General features: G+C 42.6%; 1 protein-coding gene across 1 annotated transcript in view; it reads right to left on the bottom strand.

Annotated features, from left to right (window-relative positions):
* TTYH3 (tweety family member 3) overlaps positions 1 to 22,022 on the bottom strand; it is a gene marked incomplete at its 5' end in the record, with an annotated part of 144,241 nt that overhangs the window by 70,884 nt on the left and 51,335 nt on the right. The window contains one exon of the mRNA XM_082261693.1: positions 1,967 to 2,022. Coding sequence (XP_082117819.1) covers positions 1,967 to 2,022 — 56 coding nt within the window. The remainder of the gene's footprint in view (positions 1 to 1,966; positions 2,023 to 22,022) is intronic.

The raw sequence follows: 22,022 nt of genomic DNA, 5'->3' as shown, positions 1-22,022 counted from the left end.
CTCCCCCAGGACTCTACTTGACAAGGTGGGACAAAGGACTCTGTTGTAAAGGGGGACTCTGGTGTAAAGGGGCTGAGAACTCTGATGTAAAAGAAAGTGGGTGAGTAAAGGGGAGTTAAGCCCCCCCCCCAGCAATTTGAGTAACACTCAGAGCCCCTTCAACCTTCTCCTGGCAGCCACTCAAAAGGTTTTATCCCGTCTTCCTACAATGCCTTGCAACCACATCGGACATGTGATTAAGGCCAAGTTCACACAGGCCGAATGTCGGACAACATCAGCCGGTTCAATAAAAATCAACCAACATTCAGCCCATGCGTATGGCAGCCGGTCTGACAGAAGCCGTCTGGTTTCACTGGCTTCTGTGGATGAGCATGCTGGAAAACCATCAGCCAACTGGCTCCCAATCAGCACTCTCAGACAATGGCAGAGTGTTCTTTTCAGACCACAAAAGAACAGCAGGGGAGATTGCTGTACTAATGTCAGATCATTAGTACAGTGACTCTAACAGTTTTTTTTTTTTTTCCATTAAACTCTCAGATTTCTGAATAGTCAAATTGTGACGGTATCTGATAGAATGCAGCCACCGTTCCTAAGATAATTTTCCATCAGACTCACTCAATTTTTAAATCAACCTTTGTTGACCTGATTGGTGCGAACAGGACCATCCATGGCTAGAATATCAGACGATTCAGCAGAAATCATTCTAAATTCAAGCTGTATATGGCTAGCTTAATACAAAATGGTTAAAAACGATCTTAAGCAAAAAATGTAAGCTTAACAAAACTTCATTATGCAGCCATCTTCCAAATCAATTTTTTTTTTTTAACATTTTCCTTGATGAGTTAGTTCACATTTAATTACATTATCCCAAAAAATCTTTACGCATGGCGGTGTCCTCAGTACATAAGAGTGGTTCTCAAGCCAAAAGGCTTTTTACCCTAATGCAGGTAAAAAAAAAAAAAAAAAAAAAAAAAACACCTTCCACTACTTGTCCCCTCCCCACCGCCCCTTAAATACTTACCCAAATCCTGCATCGATCCAGTTCTGTGCCTGTCGGCTGAAATGCTGGTTCTCTTTCTCCTCTTTCACAGGCTCAAAGACAGCTGCCAATCAAATGCTGTGAGGAGGTAGCAGAGGGTGTAGCTAATGCCTCGTACACACGATCAGATAATCGGACGTCTTATCGTTCGCATTTTGTTGCTCGATACTAGAATCGAATTCAACAATCCGTACTAAACGTATGATTTTTTTTTTTGTTACGATTCTGGAAAAGCTTCCTGGTTGCGTAGCTACGTATTGGATAGTGCAAAACAAACAATGGCAGCCAGGCCTTTTCCGTGTTATTTTCGTGTTTCGGATCATGCGTGGTCTTTGTCTATCGATTTTTAGCGGACGCATACCGTACTGATTAAACGATTGTCATTCGCTAGGCTATCGGGCAAAAGTGTTTGTGTTTGTCCCTTTGGATTTTGTTGGACAAAATGTTGTGATTGGCTGTGGAAAGCTGTGTACTAACAATCAGATTATCGCGTGATCAATTCGAAAGTGATTTTATTCTTACCATTATCGGATTGTGTGCACGAGGCATAAGGATGCCCACACCCCGGATCAGGAGCAAGCCCACAGGTGTGCCACCATGAGAAGAGGAGGAGGGGGGACCCCCAGAAGAGGAGGTTCGGGGCAGGTAAGTATAGCAAACATGGTATACTTACCTGCTCTGTGCAGTGGTATTGCACAGACCAGGTAAGTATATCATGTTGGACGTTTTGGAAAAAAAATATATATAACCTTTACAACCACTTTAATATGCGGGGCTCTGTTTTGTAGAAGAATACTTACTTTTCAAGCTACTTACAGGATTCTATTTAACTCCCCTAAAGAATTTATAAGTCTGCATTTTCAAACAAAAGTGAAAAAGATAAAAAAACATAAAAAAAAAAAAAAAAAAGAAAATTGTCTAACGTACCTGCTGAAAAGGGTTGGCAGATCCAGCATTACAGGAGAGATAGTAGCTTAAAATATCTGAAAAGCAAGAAATAAAAACTGGTAAGAACTGGTGTCTAAAACAATGTGAGCGGAGTTCAGCAAACTTCACTTGAAGAGCAATGTAATGTAATAGAAAAGGAAAGAGTTCAAGCACTACGGGGCATTAATAGGGAAGGAAAAGCTTTTACATGAAATGTATATTATGGGTTTACATTTACATCCAAAAGTGCAATTAGACACATCAGGAGCTGTAAATGGAAGTTTGAATACATAAGCAGAATATTCAATGACATATACCGACTGGTAGTATGCAGAAAAAGCAAGCACAAATACACAAAAGAACTGAACCAAATGTGACTTGCTCAATGTACTATGAAATTATTGACGAAAGAATTTCAATGAAAGTTGTTGAAATGTCCCAACTTGGGTCATTCACAGCCTGTAACAGAGAGGTGTAACCTGTGTCCTATTTGGGTTTCCCCAATTACAGTTTGGGACCCCCAACTTTATCAATTAGGTCATTATTTCTAAAAGTTTTCGAAAAAAATGCATTGAAACTGCATGTAAATTTATATATATATATATATATATATATATATATATATATATATATATATATATATATATATATATATATATATATATATATATATATATATATATATATATATATATATACACACACACACACACACACTATATTACCAACACAACAGTATTGGGACGCCTGCCTTTACACGCACATGAACACTTAACCACTTTACAACCGGAGGATTTTGCTGTCTTCCGTCCAGGCCACTTTTTGCGATTCGGCGCTGTGCGACTTCAACTGACAATTGCGCGGTCGTGCGACGCCGTACCCAAACGAAATTTACGTCCTTTTTTTCCCACAAACAGAGCTTTCTTTTGGTGGTATTTGATCACCTGTGCGATTTTTACTTTTTGCGCTATAAACAAAAAAAGAGCGTTTATTTTGAAAAAATAACAATATTTTTCACATTTTTTTATATGAAATTCCCCCCAAAAAAGATGTAAAAACCAATTTTTTTAAAAGTTTTTGGCCAATTTGTTTTATGCTACATATGTTTGGTAAAAAAAAATCGCAATAAGCGTATTTGGTTGGTTTGCGCAAAAGTTATTGCGTTTACTAACAAAGGGAAAGATTTCTGTCATTTTTGGTGTTTTTTTTTTAACGCGTAATGGCGGCGATCTGCGATTTTTTTTGCGGGACTGCGACATTGCGGCGGACAGACCGGACCCCTGACTGACATTTTTGACACTTTTGGGGGTACCAGTGACATTACTGCAGTAATCAGTGCTATATATATGCACTGTTACTGTAAAAATGACACTGGCAGGGAAGGGGTTAATTTTATTGGAGAGGGAGGGGTTAATGTATGCCTGGTGCTTACTGACGTGTAGGGGGGGAGGTGACTGTGTGAGTCATGGACAGATCGGATGTCCAGCTATGCTGAACAGTCCGATCTGTCACTCCCTGTCACTATGGAGATCCGCCCGCTGTGTTTACACAGGCGGGCGGATCTCCAGACTCGATCCCCGACAATCGGGTAAGAGCAGCGGCGATCGCCGCTGCTCCTTCCCTGGCCCGACTCCCGCTGTGAATGAAAACAGCGGGAGCGAGCCTCCGACGGCGCGCAAGCGCCGCCCAGAAGGGGAGGAGTCCAGTCACGTTAATACTACGTGGCTGGACGATAACGAACCACTCTGCCGCAGTAGTATTACTGTGAGCGGTTGCAGAGTGGTTAATGGCATCCCAGTCTTAGTCCGTAGGGCTCAATATTAAGTTGGCCCACCCTTTGCAGCTATAACAGCTTCAACTCTTCTGGGAAGTCTGTCCACAAGGTTTAGGAGTGTGTCTATGGGAATGTTTGACCATTGTTCCAGAAGCGCATTTGTGAGGTCAGGCAATGATGTTGGACCAGAAGGCCTGGCTCGCAGTCTCCGCTCCAATTCACCCCAAAGGTGTTCTATCAGGACTCTGTGCAGGCCAGTCAAGTTCCTCCACCCCAAACTCGCTCATCCATGTCTTTATGGACCTTACTTTGTACACTGGTGCGCAGTCATGTTTGAACAGGAAGGGGCCATCGCCAAAGTTGGCAGCATGAAATTGTCCAAAGAGTCTTGGTATTCTGACACCTTAAGAGTTCCCTTCACTGGCTCGAAGGGGCCAAGCCCAACCCCTGAAAAATTACCCCACATCATAATCTCCCCTCCACCAAATGATTTGGACAAACGCACAAAAGCAAAAAGTCTATAAAGACATGGATGAGCGAGTTTGTGGTGAAGGAACTTGACTGGCCTGCACAGATTCTTGACCTCAACCCGATAGAACACCTTTGGGGTGAATTAGAGCAGAGACTGCAAGCCAGGCCTACTCCACCAACATCAGTGACTGTCCTCACAAATGCGCTTCTTGAAGAATGGTCAAACATCCCCATAGACACACTCCTAAACCTTGTGGCCAGCCTTCCCAGAAGAGATGAAGCGGTTAAAGCTGTAAAGGGTGAGCCAACTGGGATGCCAATTAAAGTTCAGGTGGATGTAAAGGCAGGCATCCCAATACTTTTGACAACATAGTGTGTGTGTGGGAGATATATATATATATATATATATATATATATATATATATATATATATATACACACACACATACACATACATACACACACACACATATATACATACATACATACATACATACACACTTTATGCAGGAAAAGAGAAAATTTGAGCCCACAACATTTTTACTTTAACTCCTGGCCAAGAAGGCATCAGTTACAGGACAGGAAGTGAGGGTAATTCTACCTATGTAGACACCGATAGCAATAAAAAATAGCAATAAAAACCTGGCACAGGTGCTAGCCCTTCCTAGTCTATAGGAAGTCTTAAATGCTGTCTGTGTGCTTTTTTGGGGACATGTCCCCCCTACTTACTATACCAGTCACCAGAAAAAGAAGGAGAAATGCCCCCATAGTACAGAGAGAAACAAAAACAGACAGAAGTTTTGACCTTTCCGTACTCTATTTACAAATGCTACAACTTTAAATGCGAAGGGCCGGTTCACACTGGTGCAACGCGGGAAACCCTGCGAATCCCGTGCGAGTTTCCGCATCACACCTGAATCACCGGTTGTTCACACTGCTCTCTCCGAACCGCTGGGGGTGTCAATACAAAGTTATTGACACCCCTAGATCTGTTTGCAGATCACAGTGTGAACTGTAAATTCGGAGAGCAATCAGATCAAATGGGTGTAAACAGCCACGCAAACCGATTCTGGTGCGAACAAAAAAAGGGTCCTGCACGAGTTTGGTCTGAATGCGGTGTGAATTCAGCCATACAGTTTGTATGGTTGAATTTGCATTGCACAGACATCGCATGTGATCTGCACAGCAATGCAATGTGAATCACACGCAATGTCTGGCAGTGTGAACCGACCCTAAAGTAAAAAATCTTGTTGTGAACCCTCCAACTCTGTTTAACGTCTGGAAAAGAACAAAACATCAATAATTAAAAAGTCTGATATGCAAAGCAGACAAGAAAAGTGCCGATTGTCAGAAACGCTGAATAAATTGCGAATGGCGAAGTCGTGCGAGATCCTGGGATAGACCAGATTTGATGCTTTCTGTTGTGAATTACAGCTGAGACAAGAGCCGGTAAACATCACCTGCCCCCGTCTAATTAAAGTCTAACTTCACTCTGGCATGTTAATGAGCTAAACTTGTCAGACGGATCAGAATTTCATTTCACACCTCATACTGGCTACAGGGATAGAAATCTTCTGAAAGCCAGAGATGGAAATTCTCTCAGAACTGACCTAAATACCAAAAAATAGCTGTCTTCTCTCATAACCACTGGAGGTGTCAGAAAAGTATTTGCAGAATGCAGAATTTAGCAAAAAACTAAATATTTGTATAATATGTCGTGGTAAGGGCGTTTACAATCCTTTTAGCTGGGGGTTTTGCTAATTGATGCCGTTATGCACACTCAGGAGCTGGGAGAACGTCTGCTTGATAAGTAGTAGTGATCGACCGATATTGGTTTTACGTTGCCGATACCGATATTTTGGTCAATGCATATCGGTATCAGCCGGTATGCGCCGATATTTTCATACATTTAAAAATATATATATTTTTTTCTTTGACAGGTACTCTTGTGGAGGGATCTGGGGGTCTAAAAGACCCCAAACCTCTCTGCACTTAAAAGCATTCAAAACGCCAAGTTTGGCTGTTTTGAATGCTGTAATTTTTTGAATCTGGCGCCAGTACCCGGAAGTAATGTCATGACATCACTTCCGGGTTTTTGCATGGAGACTCGATCCGATCAAAGCCGCATTCGGCTCTGGTCTTTGGCGGCCGTGCAGACTGGTGAGACCGGAGACCCGGGCAGGCCGCGGAAAGGCGGGTGGGGGGAGACGCCCCCTCCCGCTCCTTGTAATGACAGCCGAGCGGCTTCTCAGCCACATTGGTTGTCATTACAAAACAGGCCGCCCGTCGGCTATGGACGCCGTTACTGGGGTGATGCCTCTAGCTGCAGGCATCACTCCGGTACATGCACTTTCCCGAAATATCGGCAATATCGGTCACCTTGGTGGCCGATTCCGATATATATCGGGGAAAGTGCATATCAGCCCTCGATATATCGGCTTTGCCGATAATTGGTTGTTCCCTATTAAGTAGTGCTGCAAAATGGCCATTGTGTGCTAAACTTCATATCTCCCAGAGTCTGCCTGATTGAAAATAATAGACTCTGTGGTCTCCAAAGATGTGAAAGTCCCACAATGTTCCTGGTACCCCAAATGACCAAGTGTTCTTTTCCAAAGCTTTGGAGCACACAATGAAGCTCAAGGGCATTTAAAGCTGAATTCCAGGAGTTCAGCCACTTTGTAAAGAGTGACGGCAAACTATAAGTTAGGTCCAAGGAGGTGCATGGCATCTTCTGATCTTTTCACTGTTCATTACAGTGCTGTGTAATAGTATTTTTCCCCTTCTCATTTTTTTTTGTTGCATATATTTGTCACACTTAAATAATTCAGATCAGCAAACAAATGTTAATATTACAGAAAGATAACCCGAGTAAATACAAAATGCAGTTTTAATTGCATTGATGATTTTATTTAGTAAGGGAAAAAAAGCCGTCCAAACCTGCCTGGCCCTATGTGAAAAAGTAATTGCCCCCTAAACTGAATAACTGGTCGTGCCACCCTTGGCAGCAACAACTGCATTCAAGTTGTTGAGATAACAGACAATGAGTCTTTCACATCGCTAAGGAATTAGGCCCATTCTTTGCAGAACTGTTTTAATTCAGCCACATTGGAGGGTTCAAGCATGAACGGCCTGTTTAAGGTCATGCTACAGCATCTCAATTGCATTTCAGTCCTGAGTTTGACTAGGCCACTCAAAAACCTTTGTTTTGTTTTTCCTTGAGCCATTTAGAGATGGACTTGTTGGTGTGTTTTGGATCATTGTCCTGCTGCATAAACCAAGTGTGCTTGAGCTTGAGGTCACAAACTGATGGCCGGATATTCTCCGGTAGATCGCATAATTCATGTTTCCATCAATTATGGCAAGTCGTCCAACAGTCGTACTGAAGCTGCAAAGCAACCCCAAACCATCACATTACCACCACATTTGACTGTTGGTATGATGTTCTTTTTATGAAATGCAGTGTTAGATTTACGCCAGATGTAAACCTTCTAAAAGCTCAAGTTTTGTCTCATCAGTCCACAGAATATTTGCCCAAAAGTCTTGGGATAATCACAATGTTTTTTGGCAAATGTGAGAAGAGCCTTTGTGTTCTTTTTGGTCAGCAGTGGCTTTTGCCTTGGAACTCTCCCATGGATTCCATTTTTGCCCTGTTTCTTTCTTATTGTTGAATTATGAACTTAACTGGAGCAAGTGAGGACTGCAGTTCTCTAGATGTTACTCCGGGTTCTTTTTTGTCCTCCTGACTTGTGGTCATGCTCTTGGAGTCATTTTGGTAGACCAACCTCTCCTGGGAAGGTTTACCACTGTTCCCACGTTTTCTCCATTTGTAGATAATGGCTTTCACCGTGGTTCGCTGGAGTCCCAAAACTTAAGAAATGGCTTTTACAATTACTTTTGACATAGAGCCAGGCAGGTTTGGACAGTTTTTTTCCCCTTAATAAAAGGAAATCATCATTTAAAACTGCAATTTGTATTTACTTGGGTTATCTTTGTGTAATATTAAAATTTGTATAATGATCTGAATCAATAAATTGTGACAAACAAGCAAAAAAAAAAAAAAAATCAGGAAATACTTTTTCACAGCACTGTATATCTGATAGGTTTATGGCTCTGATGGAGGATACACATGACACTCAGGGCTGTGAGAAAGGCATACCCCACTGATGGCCCATTCATGGAAGCCTTTGCATTTTGTGAACATGTTCACATAATCGCTGCCTAACCTTTTTGGTGCCCCATTCCTGAAGAAGCAGCAAGCAAAATGTGTTGAAAGGTTCCATCCATAACAAATACAAAAAAATATGTACATAGCATATATCTGTACTAAGTATATTCAATATTTTGATGCTATAGGTGGTTAGGAAACATTAAGTCCGTGTGGGTGTATGTCTTCTTAGTTATGGATGGGTCCATTTGGGGATATACATTTTTTTAGATTATATATATATTTATTATTATTTTTTTTTTAATTTTCAGTTTATCTAAACTAATAAAAATGATGCAAGTTTTTGTGTAAATAGTTTGAGAGTTACACACCAGTTAAGTCCCATATTTCAATACTATATCCATAAATATAAAAATGTGTCTAACTTTCAGATTTCGCTGTAAGCCACACATTATACTATTTATTACAGCTTAGAGATAGTGTTCCTTTAAGTCTTTAAAAGTACTTCCACAGCCATTCAGTTAAAGATTCCTTTCCCAATGTCTGAATGAAAACACCTTTAAATATTTCATGTCTCTCTGGAGACCGGTGCTGCATGGATGTCTGTGTATGGATGGTAGAGCAAAGCGTGCACGCAGCTTCTGAAAGCAGCCAATGGAAGCTGACAGATGTTCTCTATAATTTATTACGCTACTCTAAGGCTGCTCCCACCAGCTGTTCATCTTCTCAGAAGAATCTTTCCTGTACGACTCGTCTCCTGCTCAACTGAGCCATTAAACTGTAATTAGCCGGGCCGCCCGACCAGTGCCTACCATTTACCGGATCATGTGCTCGGTGTGGTCAAGTGCTTTTCTGGCAATAAAATAGATGACACGTTCTACCTTAGGTCATCTTTATACAAAGACGTTTATGCTAAGACTTTGTTTTGCCAATTCCATTAAAACATTATGGGAAAATGGAACGTCCAGTGCAATGTGTACATTTTGAAAGCGTCTTTGAAAGCTTTATAACAAAGGGCATACCTAAGGGAATACCGACAATTCTGAATTTACAGCAAGACTCTCTCAAGGGTTATGCCGTCAAGATGGCCCATCCAGTTTTTGCTTTGTCATGGAATGCAAAAGAAGTAGCGGAAGTGCACGCCATAGAAAAGTAAACTACCTCAAGGGTAGATGGGCTGTCTTGGGATGTGGGCTGAGATTTACTATGCATTTACTTCTGTTTTGGCATGAAGAATGCATCATTTAGGAAAAATATGCCCAGTATAAGTGTACCTCACTCTGCCCATATCCAGATGGCAGAAGCAAATTGTAACTGCATTGCAGCTATTTCTATTGAGACTGTCTGAGAACTGGATGTGTGTGCAGTCTAGGTAAATACACATTATAGGAATATCACATACACCTTACTAGGTTACTTTTGCAAATTATATTTAACAGTGCAGTTATCCTTTTAGATTAGAAGAGCAAAGACCAATCAATATATTTTATTACATTTATGTTAAACCAAAGTCTTGGCAAACTGCTAAATTACATCCATAAAACATTTATATGAGATCTGTTTCACCTTCCAACAGATTTGTTTTTCTCTCCATCCAGTCCTGAGATTTACGCAGCCCTGCCAGAAAGTAAAGCCAGCCTAGAAATCTTGTTTTTCCCAGCTGCGGTTAAGCAACAGTTCGTTCGTTTGCCCCCCAGCCTACAATTGGACATTGAGGAACTACAAACACTCTGATGACATCTCTCTGGTCTCTACTCCTGTTAGAAAGTTCCTTGCCTGCCTATGTGAATACAGGACATTTGATTGGCTTCTAGTAATGCCCTCCCCTCTTCCAGTCTCAGTGCTGCTGTATAGAGAGGTTGAAATTTTGTTAAAATTCAGGTATTTTCCCTAGCTGCTAGTAAAACCTTCTTAGTTACATAGTTACATAGTAGGTGAGGTTGAATAAAGACAATAGTCCATCCAGTTCAACCTGTGTAGGTGTGTGTGGCTGTAATCATCTCACATAGCCCTGAATGTTCTGATCCTTGAGATATAAGTCTAAGAGTCTTTTGAAAGCCACCATTCTACCCGCAGAAACCACCTCTTGTGGTAGAGAATTCCACAATCTTGTAGCCCTAACAGTAAAGAACCCCCCTTGTTGCCTGAGGTTAAAACGCTTCTCCTCTAATCGCATTGTATGCCCTCGAGTCCTCATGCAATCCCTTCAAATGAACAGCTTTTTTTCTAAGCTGAGATCCCCATTGAGAAATTTATAAATTGCTATCATGTCCCCCCTCAGGCGTCTCTTCTCCAGGGAGAATAAATCGAGCGATTGCAGCCGCTCTTCATAGTTAAGGTCCTCCAATCCCCTAATCAGTTTAGTTGCCCTTCCCTGGACTCTCTCCAGCTCCAACACATCCCTCCTGAGGACTGGCGACCAGAACTGGACAGAATACTCCAGATGCGGTCAGAACAGAGTTTTATAAAGTGGAAGGATCATAGTCTTATATAATATTCTGCTGGCTTTGGCAGCTGCCGCTTGACATTGCATGCTGTTGCCTAATTTATCATCAACCAAGACTCCCAGATCCTTCTCCATTTTGATTCCCCCAAGGCTTCCCCTCCTAACGTGTATTGTGTTTTTATGTTTTTAGTCCCCAAGTGCAAAACCTTACACTTCTAATTATTATTGTTTTCTTGTTAATTTTTTTTTTTTTATTAAAAGTTTGGCAGGTGTTCACACAAATATTAAGGGTTACATAAGTTAAGGTAGTACTTATAGGCCTGCAAAGCCTATAAAGACCATGGTATAGAAATGAACAAATACAATAACTCTTGGTCAACCTAAGAGAACAAGAGTAGCATGTTGAACATAAGCAAACCAGAGGATCCCACATGGGGTTGGTGGAAAGAGTCAAGGTTTAGGGAAAGGGGAGTCAGGGTAAGCAGTCATGGGACTAAAAGAATGGGAATGATATACAAGAATATGGTAGTCTGAGGGGACTACAGGCTACGGCCCCCTTACAGTTGGAGTAGCAGACACAAATTTGGTCATGGTGTGGTAATATATTCCCCTATTCTTCTCATGGAGCATTGCCCAAATAATTCTGGATCTGACCTCCATTACACGAAGAGCAGGACTCTTCCAGGCCCTAGCTACTGTCTAAATCGCTGCAGTGAAAATAAAGACCAACATTCTAAATTGTGGGTTATTACGGTCAGGGGGTTTCAGATTAAGTGTGCACTTCCCTTGCAAAGCTATAGTATCTCATATTCGTAAGCATATTAAATACTTTGGGCCAGAACTATGCCACCATAGGGCAGGAGCACCATATAGGAAAAATAAGAAAGTCTGCCCACATCTACAAAAAAAACATAAAACTGGAATAACCTTGAATATAGAATGCTACTTTAGAAGGTGCAAAATACCATCTGGTTAGCACCCTATAGGTCAATTCTACATTGAGTTATCAAGATTTTGCAGTCACCCATATTTGGACACAGTCAGTGCCCCCCAGGATCTCATCTATGTTGTGGTAGTTTTTTTAATCTATTTATTTTTAATAATTTATTTTCCCCTAGGGGTTCAGCTTTAAGCCAAATACAAACATACATACAAATGGCATCTAAAATCACTTTGGGTTATTTTTCTTTTTTTTGCGCAATTCGTTTTCTGTTATAACTAGAGGTGCACCGAATTGAACATTTTAGAGCCAAAAACGAAAATTCAGGATGCACTTGGCCGAAACCGAAAAAGACAGTTTTTAAAAATATATATATATTTTTATATCTAGATCTATCTATATATTTGTATTGTATTCGACTTTTTAATGAATATCCTGAATTTAAATGAATATCTAAATTAATTTATTGTCAGCCATTATTAGCACCTTTAGCGCAAGAAAAATGCATCCATTTAAATTCTATGCACGTCTTTACACTGGTCCATTGCGCTTCTGTTGTAGTGTTAAAATCTTACTTACTGCATTTTTGGTCAGTTAAAACAAAAACGCACTAAAAAAATGCACCTCCCTAATGAAATGCATTGAAAACGCAGCAAGAACACACCCGTGTTACGTTTTGATGCTGTTTTTTAAATCACATGACCTAAAAACAAACACCATAAGCACTGTAAAATCGCGGCACAATTGCAGCCAAATTGTGTGCATTTTCTGCACCTTTTTCTCTATCAGCAAAAGGCAGATAACCCTTATTTTTGGCCGATAATTTTCGGCACATCTCTACTTATAACCTTTTATGCAAGAAAAAAAAAAAGTAAGTGCACAATGGTTTAGCAAAGTAAACTCTGCTAGCTTTCTCTTGAGGCTGGATGAGTCACTTCTCTAGCAACTCGTTGAATGATGTTTTTTTTTTTTTTTTTTTGCATGCAAGTCTCATATCGAAAATTAAGAAGGTACTAAAGTTAAGACAGAATACAACTTTGGAAGTGATGTAATAAGTTGTATTGTAATGTAATGTATTTTTTCTTTTCTGAGCATGCATAGTCTTGCGCTTCCCATTTTTTTATTTTTTGACAAATACTGTACAGATTAAAAAGGAAAACCGTATGTCCTGGAATTGTACGAGAAACATTTTCATGTTTGTTCCTTCGGATAATTTTGGATGAACTGTCGTGATCGGCTCTCGAAAGCCGTGTACTAATGATCATTATCTGATCGTGTGTACTAGGCATTGGAGAGACTAGAGCACCATTTGCTAGATCCGTAGACGAACATGCATATTAACGTGCTACATTTTTGTAATCTTTTTAGTCCTGAAGCACAGCAGATAAAGAAAGCATGTATAAAATGGTTGTACGTTTCTTAAGTCCTAACTCTGGGCACAATGACCTTACAAGAGTGAAGCATTGGAACATTCCTTTGCCTCAAAATCAAGCTCCCATTATGTGGGCTTTCTCTGGCATCTGGCACATCTGCTTGTTTACATGCCGGGATCAGTAAAGCTCCGATGTACCTCTGGGCCGTTCAACTGTTTGAACGCTTTAGGTCTCCTACCCCAGGGCAGCAGTCCAGACTCTGCTTGCTCTTCTCAAGGCCATTTACAAAAAACTAAGCCCCAAGCTTTGTATTTTGAAGGGCTAGAAAGGAGGAGGGGGATTTAGGAGACCTGCAGGTCTGACATCTGAGCTGTCAGAAGTACAATGGGAGCTGTACTAATCCTGCAATGTAAATGAGCATACCTGCAGGACATAATGAATAGATACCCTGCATGATGAAGGGTTGCTTTTGAAAAAAAAAAAAAAAAAGAATTAATTTTTCATACATTATATAAAAAAAAAAAACTGGGTATGAAATTTTTTTCACAGATACAATGGTCCACGAGGTGGAGAGGCAGGGCAAGGACGTGCTCTCCGCCTCCTCCAATTAGAGAATACTTTGCATAGACTGAGAAAATGCGAAGTGATCTCTGAATAGCACCAGTACCGATCAGGAGACCTTCTGTTCGGCACAGGATCCAGAGGCTAGTGGGGGAACGCTATAATAATGTTGTCTACTACGGTGATTTTCAGCTTCTAGAGGGATCCAACAGGTATGGAATATGCATAGTTATGTTGGTCCATGCTGGATCATTGTGACTATGTAAAAATATCCATACCTGGAAATCTTTAAAGGACAAGGCTTGTATAGCATCCTGTGGCTAACTCAACACAATGCACCATGTGCCAAGATGAGTTCCCATCTAGGGTTCAGTGCCTGAAGTGACATAGGTCAACTCCGCATCTTCATTCCGTATACAGTTCTTACAAGGCTCAGTCAAGGAGTAAAGCAATCAAGAAGTTACAAAAGGGAGGCTCAATGGAAGCCATAAATCTTGATAGAAGAACCCCTCAAAGAAAAAAAACTCCATAAAAAGGGGTAAGCTTTTCTCAATAGACAGAAGAGGTCCATCACCTAAGAACACTTGCAAAAAACGGAGGCAATGGCCAAGATAAATATAAGGCGGTTCCCTGCAGCATTTTTTTGTCCGTAATCACCTGATGGTAGCTGCATACACCCCATGGTTAAAGATTCTGCACTGGAATGTTTTACTGCTTTATTATACCTGGGGTTGAAGTGTCTTTCAGATGAGTCATTAAAAAAAAAGCGTGGAATGCAAATTCTACTTTCAAAGCAAAGTCGCTTAACAGTTAAGGCAAAGAGTGAAAACCAAGCACTATTTCTGGTTTACGTGAGGATAAAAATAAATCACTGTAAAATATACCAGGGTTAAGGCGCAGCATTAACAGTAGGTTGAAGAGTAAGTGTGATCCTCTTATCCCCCTAATGGAACCTTCTCTTTAACCCAGCTGAACCCAAGCATCAGGCAGTAATCTGTGTTAATGTCGGCAGGGCAGCAGCTGTAGAAGGCCAGCGGTCAGCCAATAAAACGTGTGAAGGGGAGAGAGGAAATGACAAAGCCAGTCATATTTATCACCCATTTCTAGGACAAATAAAGGTGCCGTCTCCTACACAACAGTCACTCCATTCAACAAGCTACCTTCCCTTCCAGCTACTTCAGCCTTGATCACACTATAGATTTCAAAAACAACCTTAAACTGTCCTAGACCTCTCATTGTGTGGATGGCGGACATTCTGCTAGGACTTGTCAGGTTTATAAATTAAAGCCATTTATGTGCTGCCTAATGTAAATGGGAAAAATAAAGAGGTCTTCTTAAAGGGTTAGCTCACCTTTGATATTTTACAAAAACAAAATACCCATTTATTACAGCATCCTTACAGCATCCATTCACTGATATGCGCAAGCTCCATTACGTAGAGGAAGGTTTACTTTTCAATCTGCTTATTCGATTGCCCTTCCCTCTCCATCCTTCAGGGAGTACTGAACGTTGAATGCGCAGCCCCAGCAACTCACAAACGTGCAAAATCTGCTTTGCTCTCCACCCACTCATGCATAGTTCACTCTTGAAGCGCATGGTTTTGCAAGAGCAGACTGCACATGCGTGGGTAAGCAATGAAGTCCAGCACATGTTTGTGAGTTGGTGGAGCTGTGCATCAAACGCTTGGTCTCTCCTGCCACCTGCAAGGCAGAGAGGGAAAGGCAACAAAATTAGCAACCTGACAGGTAAGCATTTTTTTACAAAATGGAGGACTATATGTTATTATTCTGAGGACTAACCCATTAGACACAGACCAAATACCAAAAAAGATTGGGAGATGTACCCGAAATCTAACATTCAGTTTATATAATCGAGAATCTCCGCTGTTAGAGAAGATAGTATGATGAATTCATAGACTGAATGTATGGTATGCATACTCTGCAGAGAATCCAAATGTGTTAAATGAAACACCCAGGCTACCATTAGTCAGCAAATACTCGTTTCCTGGCTGTCATCACAATACTCTGGCTTCAATCTTTTCACATACTTACTCTGCCACTGCCACTTGGTATTTGAGGCAGCACTTCTCTACTTATTACTGAACACCAAGTCATACTTCGCTAATCACTGCTCCCGGCACACCAAGCCATACAACGCTAACCACTGCTCCCAGCACACCAAGCCATACAACGCTAACCACTGCTCCCAGCACACCAAGCCATACAACACTGACCACTGCTCCCACCACACCAAGCCATACAACACTGACCACTGCTCCCACCACACCAAGCCATACAACACTGACCACTGCTCCCACCACACCAAGCCATACAACACTGACCACTGCTCCCACCACACCAAGCCATACAACACTGACCACTGCTCCCACCACACCAAGCCATACAACACTAACCACTGCTCCCACCACACCAAGCCATACAACACTGACCACTGCTCCCAGCACACCAAGCCATACAACGCGAACCACTGCTCCCAGCACACCAAGCCATACAACGCTAACCACTGCTCCCAGCACACCAAGCCATACAACGCTAACCACTGCTCCCAGCACACCAAGCCATACAACGCCAACCACTGCTCCCAGCACACAAGGCATACTACGCTGACCACTGTTACCAGCACACCAAGCCATACTATGCTGACCACTGCTCCCAGCACACCAAGCCATACTATGCTGACCACTGCTCCCAGCACACCAAGCCATACTATGCCGACAACTGCGCTTGGCACACCAAGCCAAACTATGCTGACAACTGCTCCCAGCAAACCAAGCCATGCCACACTGAATACTGCTCCCAGAAAACCAAACCATACTGCACCAAACACTGCTCCCAGCACATCAAGCCATACTACGCTGACCACTGCTCCCGACACACCAAGCTATATCATGCTGACCACTGGTCCCGGCAAACCAAGCCATATCACTCTGACCACTGCTCCCGATACACCAAGCCATACTATGCTGACCACTGCTCTCGGCACACCAATCCATACCACACTGAACACTGCTCCCAGCAAACCGAGCCATACTACTGTAGCAGGTTTTCCAGGCATTGGGCCTGATGTGGTTCTGCCATTGTTACCGGTTACCTCTCCAGCCCATGTGCGCTGCGACCCTGGGTGTGAGAACTGAGACACTGACAACTCCGGCATCTTGGGTTTTGTGGTTTTATTGTAGATAAAGGGGATGGGAGAAGGGAATGAGTGGGATACTCCTTTAAGCTTAAGTACAATTCGGGACTTTATCTAGAAAATGTCTGTTAACGCTGCCTTGATGCCAGCCGACGCTAGCCAGCGCTCACTTACGCTTAGAACACACTGTATCTTGACTGAAGTGTTGAATCCTCGACTCTAGGTCCAAAAGACTCAAGACTGTGAAGCATAGAACTAGTGACACTGCTGCACTGCAAAGTCACTGACCACCCTCTCCAGCCTGGCACTTGCTTGAGGTAGCTCACTGTGAATTACTGTAAAGCTGCAACTCTCAACTGGCACTCTGCACAATTCAGGGCCTAAACCAACTTTACACTTTAGCTCTTCAGGGTCCACTGAATATGTACCCCCATTTGCTACTTCAGGGTCCTCAACCTAGGTACCCCCTTTTACAGCTAGCTGACACTGGTTTCCAGAACCTTCTCCGGAGTGGTCTCCTCTAACTCTCCAGGCAGACCCCCAGGGGCAATCCTCAGTATTCACGACCTGTGTAGGCTTTCCTGGGACTGAACCCCTCTCGCTCTTCGCTGGTTCTCGGCACACCAGATCCCCTCAGCTCAGCACTCTCTGGATCCTCGAGTGACACCACGAGACATCCTCTTCCTCAAAACAGTAGGAGAGACAGCAGTCCTCTCTCTACTGGGACTCTGCTCCCGCCAAAGACACCGGGTAACGCGCTTCTTCCAAACTTATACCCACTCCAAGAATCCTTTGCAGCATAATTTGCCTTCTGGGGTAGTTACAAGCCTGAATGTGTCCACTGATTGGGCTTCCTCCACTGCCCTATAAGAAGCCTCTCACAGGAGCCAGTGGGGAGACTTCCCCTTCAGCAGGCACACCTGGAAACCATGACACCCTAACCAAAGAAATCATGGCCATGCTGTTAGGCAGACAAGGCCCACTATACATTTACCTCGCGCCTACCTGTAGGGTGCTACACCACACTAAACACTGCTCCCAGCAAATCAGGCCATACTACACTGAGCACTGCTCCCAGCACACCAAGCCATACTACGCTGACCACTGCTCTCAGCACATCAAGCCATACTACGCTGACCACTGCTCCCGAAACACCAAGCCATACAACAATGACCACTGCTCCCAGCACACCAAGCCATACTACGCTGACCACTGCTCCCAGCACATCAAGCCATACTACGCTGACCACTGCTCCCGGCACACCAAGCCTTACTACGCTGACCACTGCTCCCGGCACACCAAGCCTTACTACGCTGACCACTGCTCCCGAAACACCAAGCCATATCATGCTGACCACTGCTCCCGGCACACCAAGCCATATCACGCTGACCACTGCTCCCGGTACAGCAAGCTATACTATGCTGACCACTGCTCTCGGCACAACAAGCCATACTACACTGACCACTGCTCCCGGCACACCAATCCATACCACACTGAACACTGCTTCCAGCAAACCAAGCCATACTACACTGAACACTGCTCCCAGCAAACCAAGCCATAATACGCTGACCACTCCCCCCAGCTAACCAAGTCATACTACAACGAACACTGCTCCCAGCAAACCAAGCCATAACTACACTGAGCACTGCTCCCAGCACACCAAGCCATACTACCATGCTCACTATTGCTCCCAGCACACCAAGCCATACTACCATGCTCACTATTTCTCCCAGCACACCAAGCCATACATGTTGACCATTGCTCCCAGCACACCAAGCCATACCTCGCTGACCATTGCTCCCAGCACACCAAGCCATATCTTGCTGACCACTGCTCCCAGCAAACCAAACTATATTACGCTGACCACTGCTACCAGCACACCAAGCCATAATACCCTGACCACTGCTCCCGGCACACCAAGCCATACTATGCTGACCACTGCTCCCAGCACACCAAGCCAGAATACGCTGACCACTGCTCCCGGCACACCAAGCTATACTATGCTGTCCACTGCTCCCAGCACACCAATTCATACTACACTGAACATTGCTCCCAGCAAATCAAGCCATACCACACTGAACACTGCTCCCAGCAAACCAAGCCTTACTACCATGCTTACCACTGCTCCTAGCACACCAAGCTATTCTATGCTGACCACTGTTCCCAGAACACCAAGCCATACCACATTGACCACTGCTACTTGCACCAACCCAGGACCCATCTCTGGAGGGAGATAGCACTGACAACAGTTTCACCATGCAGAATGATATGACGTGCGTGCATTGGGCACTATTTAAAAGGTCTAGGATTTACAATGAAAAGTGTTCAGTTAAGACTCTTAACTGAAAGCTTTAAAATACAAAACATGACCTGCCCTGATCAACATTACTCAGTACTGTCGGTAATGCTCTCAGCCTACTGTCTAAATGTGATCGTAGCATGCTGCCACCTCATGGTAAAAATTAAGAGATTACAGGATGCAGCTGCTGCAATCACCAAGTGTGTTCCCACATCTGCAATAAATCAATATTAAAATGTGTGATCACGCTGCCTCTAAATCAAGGCAAAAATAACTAGAAAGTGACAAAAAAATATGAATAGATAGGTAAGTGTTTCATATATGGTAAGGTGCCAGCGCAAATTAAATCCATTAACAAACAAATAATGTAAAAAAAGGCCAATGCAATAAATAATAAAGCTTCTAACTTGTGCAATCAAAAAAAGTCTGTTTTGATAAGGTGCTTCATTAAGATGACACCACAATGTAACTACAATTTTCCACCCGTGCTCCTTTTACCAGGTGAAGTGCAAGCTCATCTCCATTATAGACCCTAAGGGTCAACAAAGCATAAACGCAGATCAATGTTGGACCAAAGTGTGGTGTTCAGCTTCCTTTAAGAATGATGGAATTCCCTCTCCAAGATGGCACCACACAGATGTTGCCTTATGAGGAGTTTATGTGTAATCTCCATTAGTAACTGTAAATAGATGTGTGTCAATATATGGATGAGATATTGACTTGTGGTTTCAATTAATAGTTGATATAAATTATATGAAGTTAAGTTGTGTGAAACCAGTCTGCAGGCAATAGTAATTTGATTAGCAAGTCCTTTTGAAATGCAAGAATGTGGTTAGGTTGGGATACGTTTCATAGACATTACGGGGCCTAGGTAATAATTGATAATAGGCTGTGTCACTTCCCTTGTTATCTCAGCTCCCATTTCAAAGACGCTCTCTTTAGATATGCAATAAAGGTGACTGTCTGTTCAAGGATGGACAATTTGCCCTGGAGAGGGCCTAGCATGATTAATCCCCCCTGAGAGGAGGGCTATCGAGAGGCTGGGTTATGCTTATAGGGGATGGCGAAATTGTCCAATCCTGAACGATATACGCCCAAAGGGAGGAGAAGGGTAAGATAGCTACACCAATCAGAATGGCTCTAAGCAAGGCGAGATATAGATCTATATTAGTGAAGGCAGGAAGGAGAAAAAATGATCTTTTGATTTCAGCAGACTAGAATGAAACTCTCGTGAGAATGGTAACTATGGAATGTACCTCCTGCATTTAAGTGTATACATGCTTGTCCTATTTGTTGTCTGCATGGCTGTTTGTATCATTGGGTTATGAGTATCATACTCTATATTTGTTCAGTTAAACTATGAATATTTTCTATTTTTGTATGTACTAGAGATAAAATTGTTATGAATTAATTTAGGCTTCCAGGCTACTTACCAATAAATTAATATGGCTGTTTTGAAGCTTTCACTCATGGTCAAAGAACTCATTTAACCCGAATATTGTCTGAGGTATCATAAATCTCATATCTTCCGGGTAACACAGCTCACACATAGGTCATGGGCAACAAAATAGAAAAAACAGCCTCCAATAGTGCTATACCTGGGTTATTAAGCTCAACAAACCGCACAGAACCCACTTCATGAAAGGCTAAAATGCACTCACATTTATGAGGTAAAAAACAAGCATATATTAAAATCCAGCTTCTTACGTGATCCAGTGAAAACTCTCGCCGCCAGGCTCAACCTCATCCAAAGAGGTTGAGCCTGGCGGCGGGGATATCTTCATTACTTCAATATTGATTCTAGGCCTACTGAACTCCATGACCTAGTTCAGCCTTGGGACTGGAAGCTCATGCATGAACACGGCTTTGTCGAAGGCCACAGACAGTCTTTATTAAAATGGAGAATCTACTCGTCATAACTCCATAACATACAAGATCAATACATCAGCCTATAAAATATTCCATTCCCTGGAAGCAGGGGCACTACCACTTCGTTAGCCGTTTTTAAGTCGTGGTTGATCCATTCCTATTGCCAAGCCACACCTTGGTACTGGGGTGAGAATGCTAATCTGTGTCTATGTTTTCCCCATTTACCTCGTCCATCTCTACTCTACCTTCTTACTCAAGCCCCCTCTTATTCTTTTCCTTCCTTCTCTCCTTAGCATAGCACACAGGCCTCAGACTGACCCATCTTCTCGGGAACACGACTCCTGCATATTGCTAAAACATGTGGACTTATGTTGACCATACATAACTCGTGTGGCATTTATTGTTAACTTTATATGTTGTGCAAAGAGATTATGAAACACAAAAACATGCTCCATGTCTATACAGCATATCATCTTAAAATAAGCATTAAAAACTGTGCTGCTGTACTCCATGGTTTGCCTCTTGTTACTATGCAATTACTGCCGGTCTAACACTCAAAGCACACCTGTCACATCAGCTTAAATTAAGCCTCCAGCTGTACAAGAGACCACGTCTTACTATTAACAGGCCTGCATGCCGTCACCCTCTAAATGCCAATACAATCCCTGCAAAGCTCATAAGGACAAGTTGACGTCCTCAAAGTCAGGGTTTGCATATGGCTAGGCACCCCCTCCCCATGACCGCGCTTATTCCTCGGTCACCGAGCACTATACTGTGGAAGGACAAGGATGCTAAAGGTAAGATGTGGCCCCAGAGGTGTTTTACAGCTAGAGGCTTATTTTGATTGTAAAAATAGGTGACAAGCGTGTTTTAACTACAGTTTTCTCCAGATGATTTAAATATTCTTAGACTATTTACTCATCAATTATTTATGACATATACACTATATGAATGTTTGCGCAAATGGTTTAGAGAACATTTTTCCACTTCTGAATTTTAAAAAGG

Source organism: Pelophylax lessonae, assembly GCF_965119305.1.
Source record: "Pelophylax lessonae genome assembly, chromosome: 6".
NCBI classification, from domain to species: Eukaryota; Metazoa; Chordata; class Amphibia; order Anura; family Ranidae; genus Pelophylax; species Pelophylax lessonae.
This window is presented reverse-complemented; position numbering and strand designations above follow the sequence as displayed.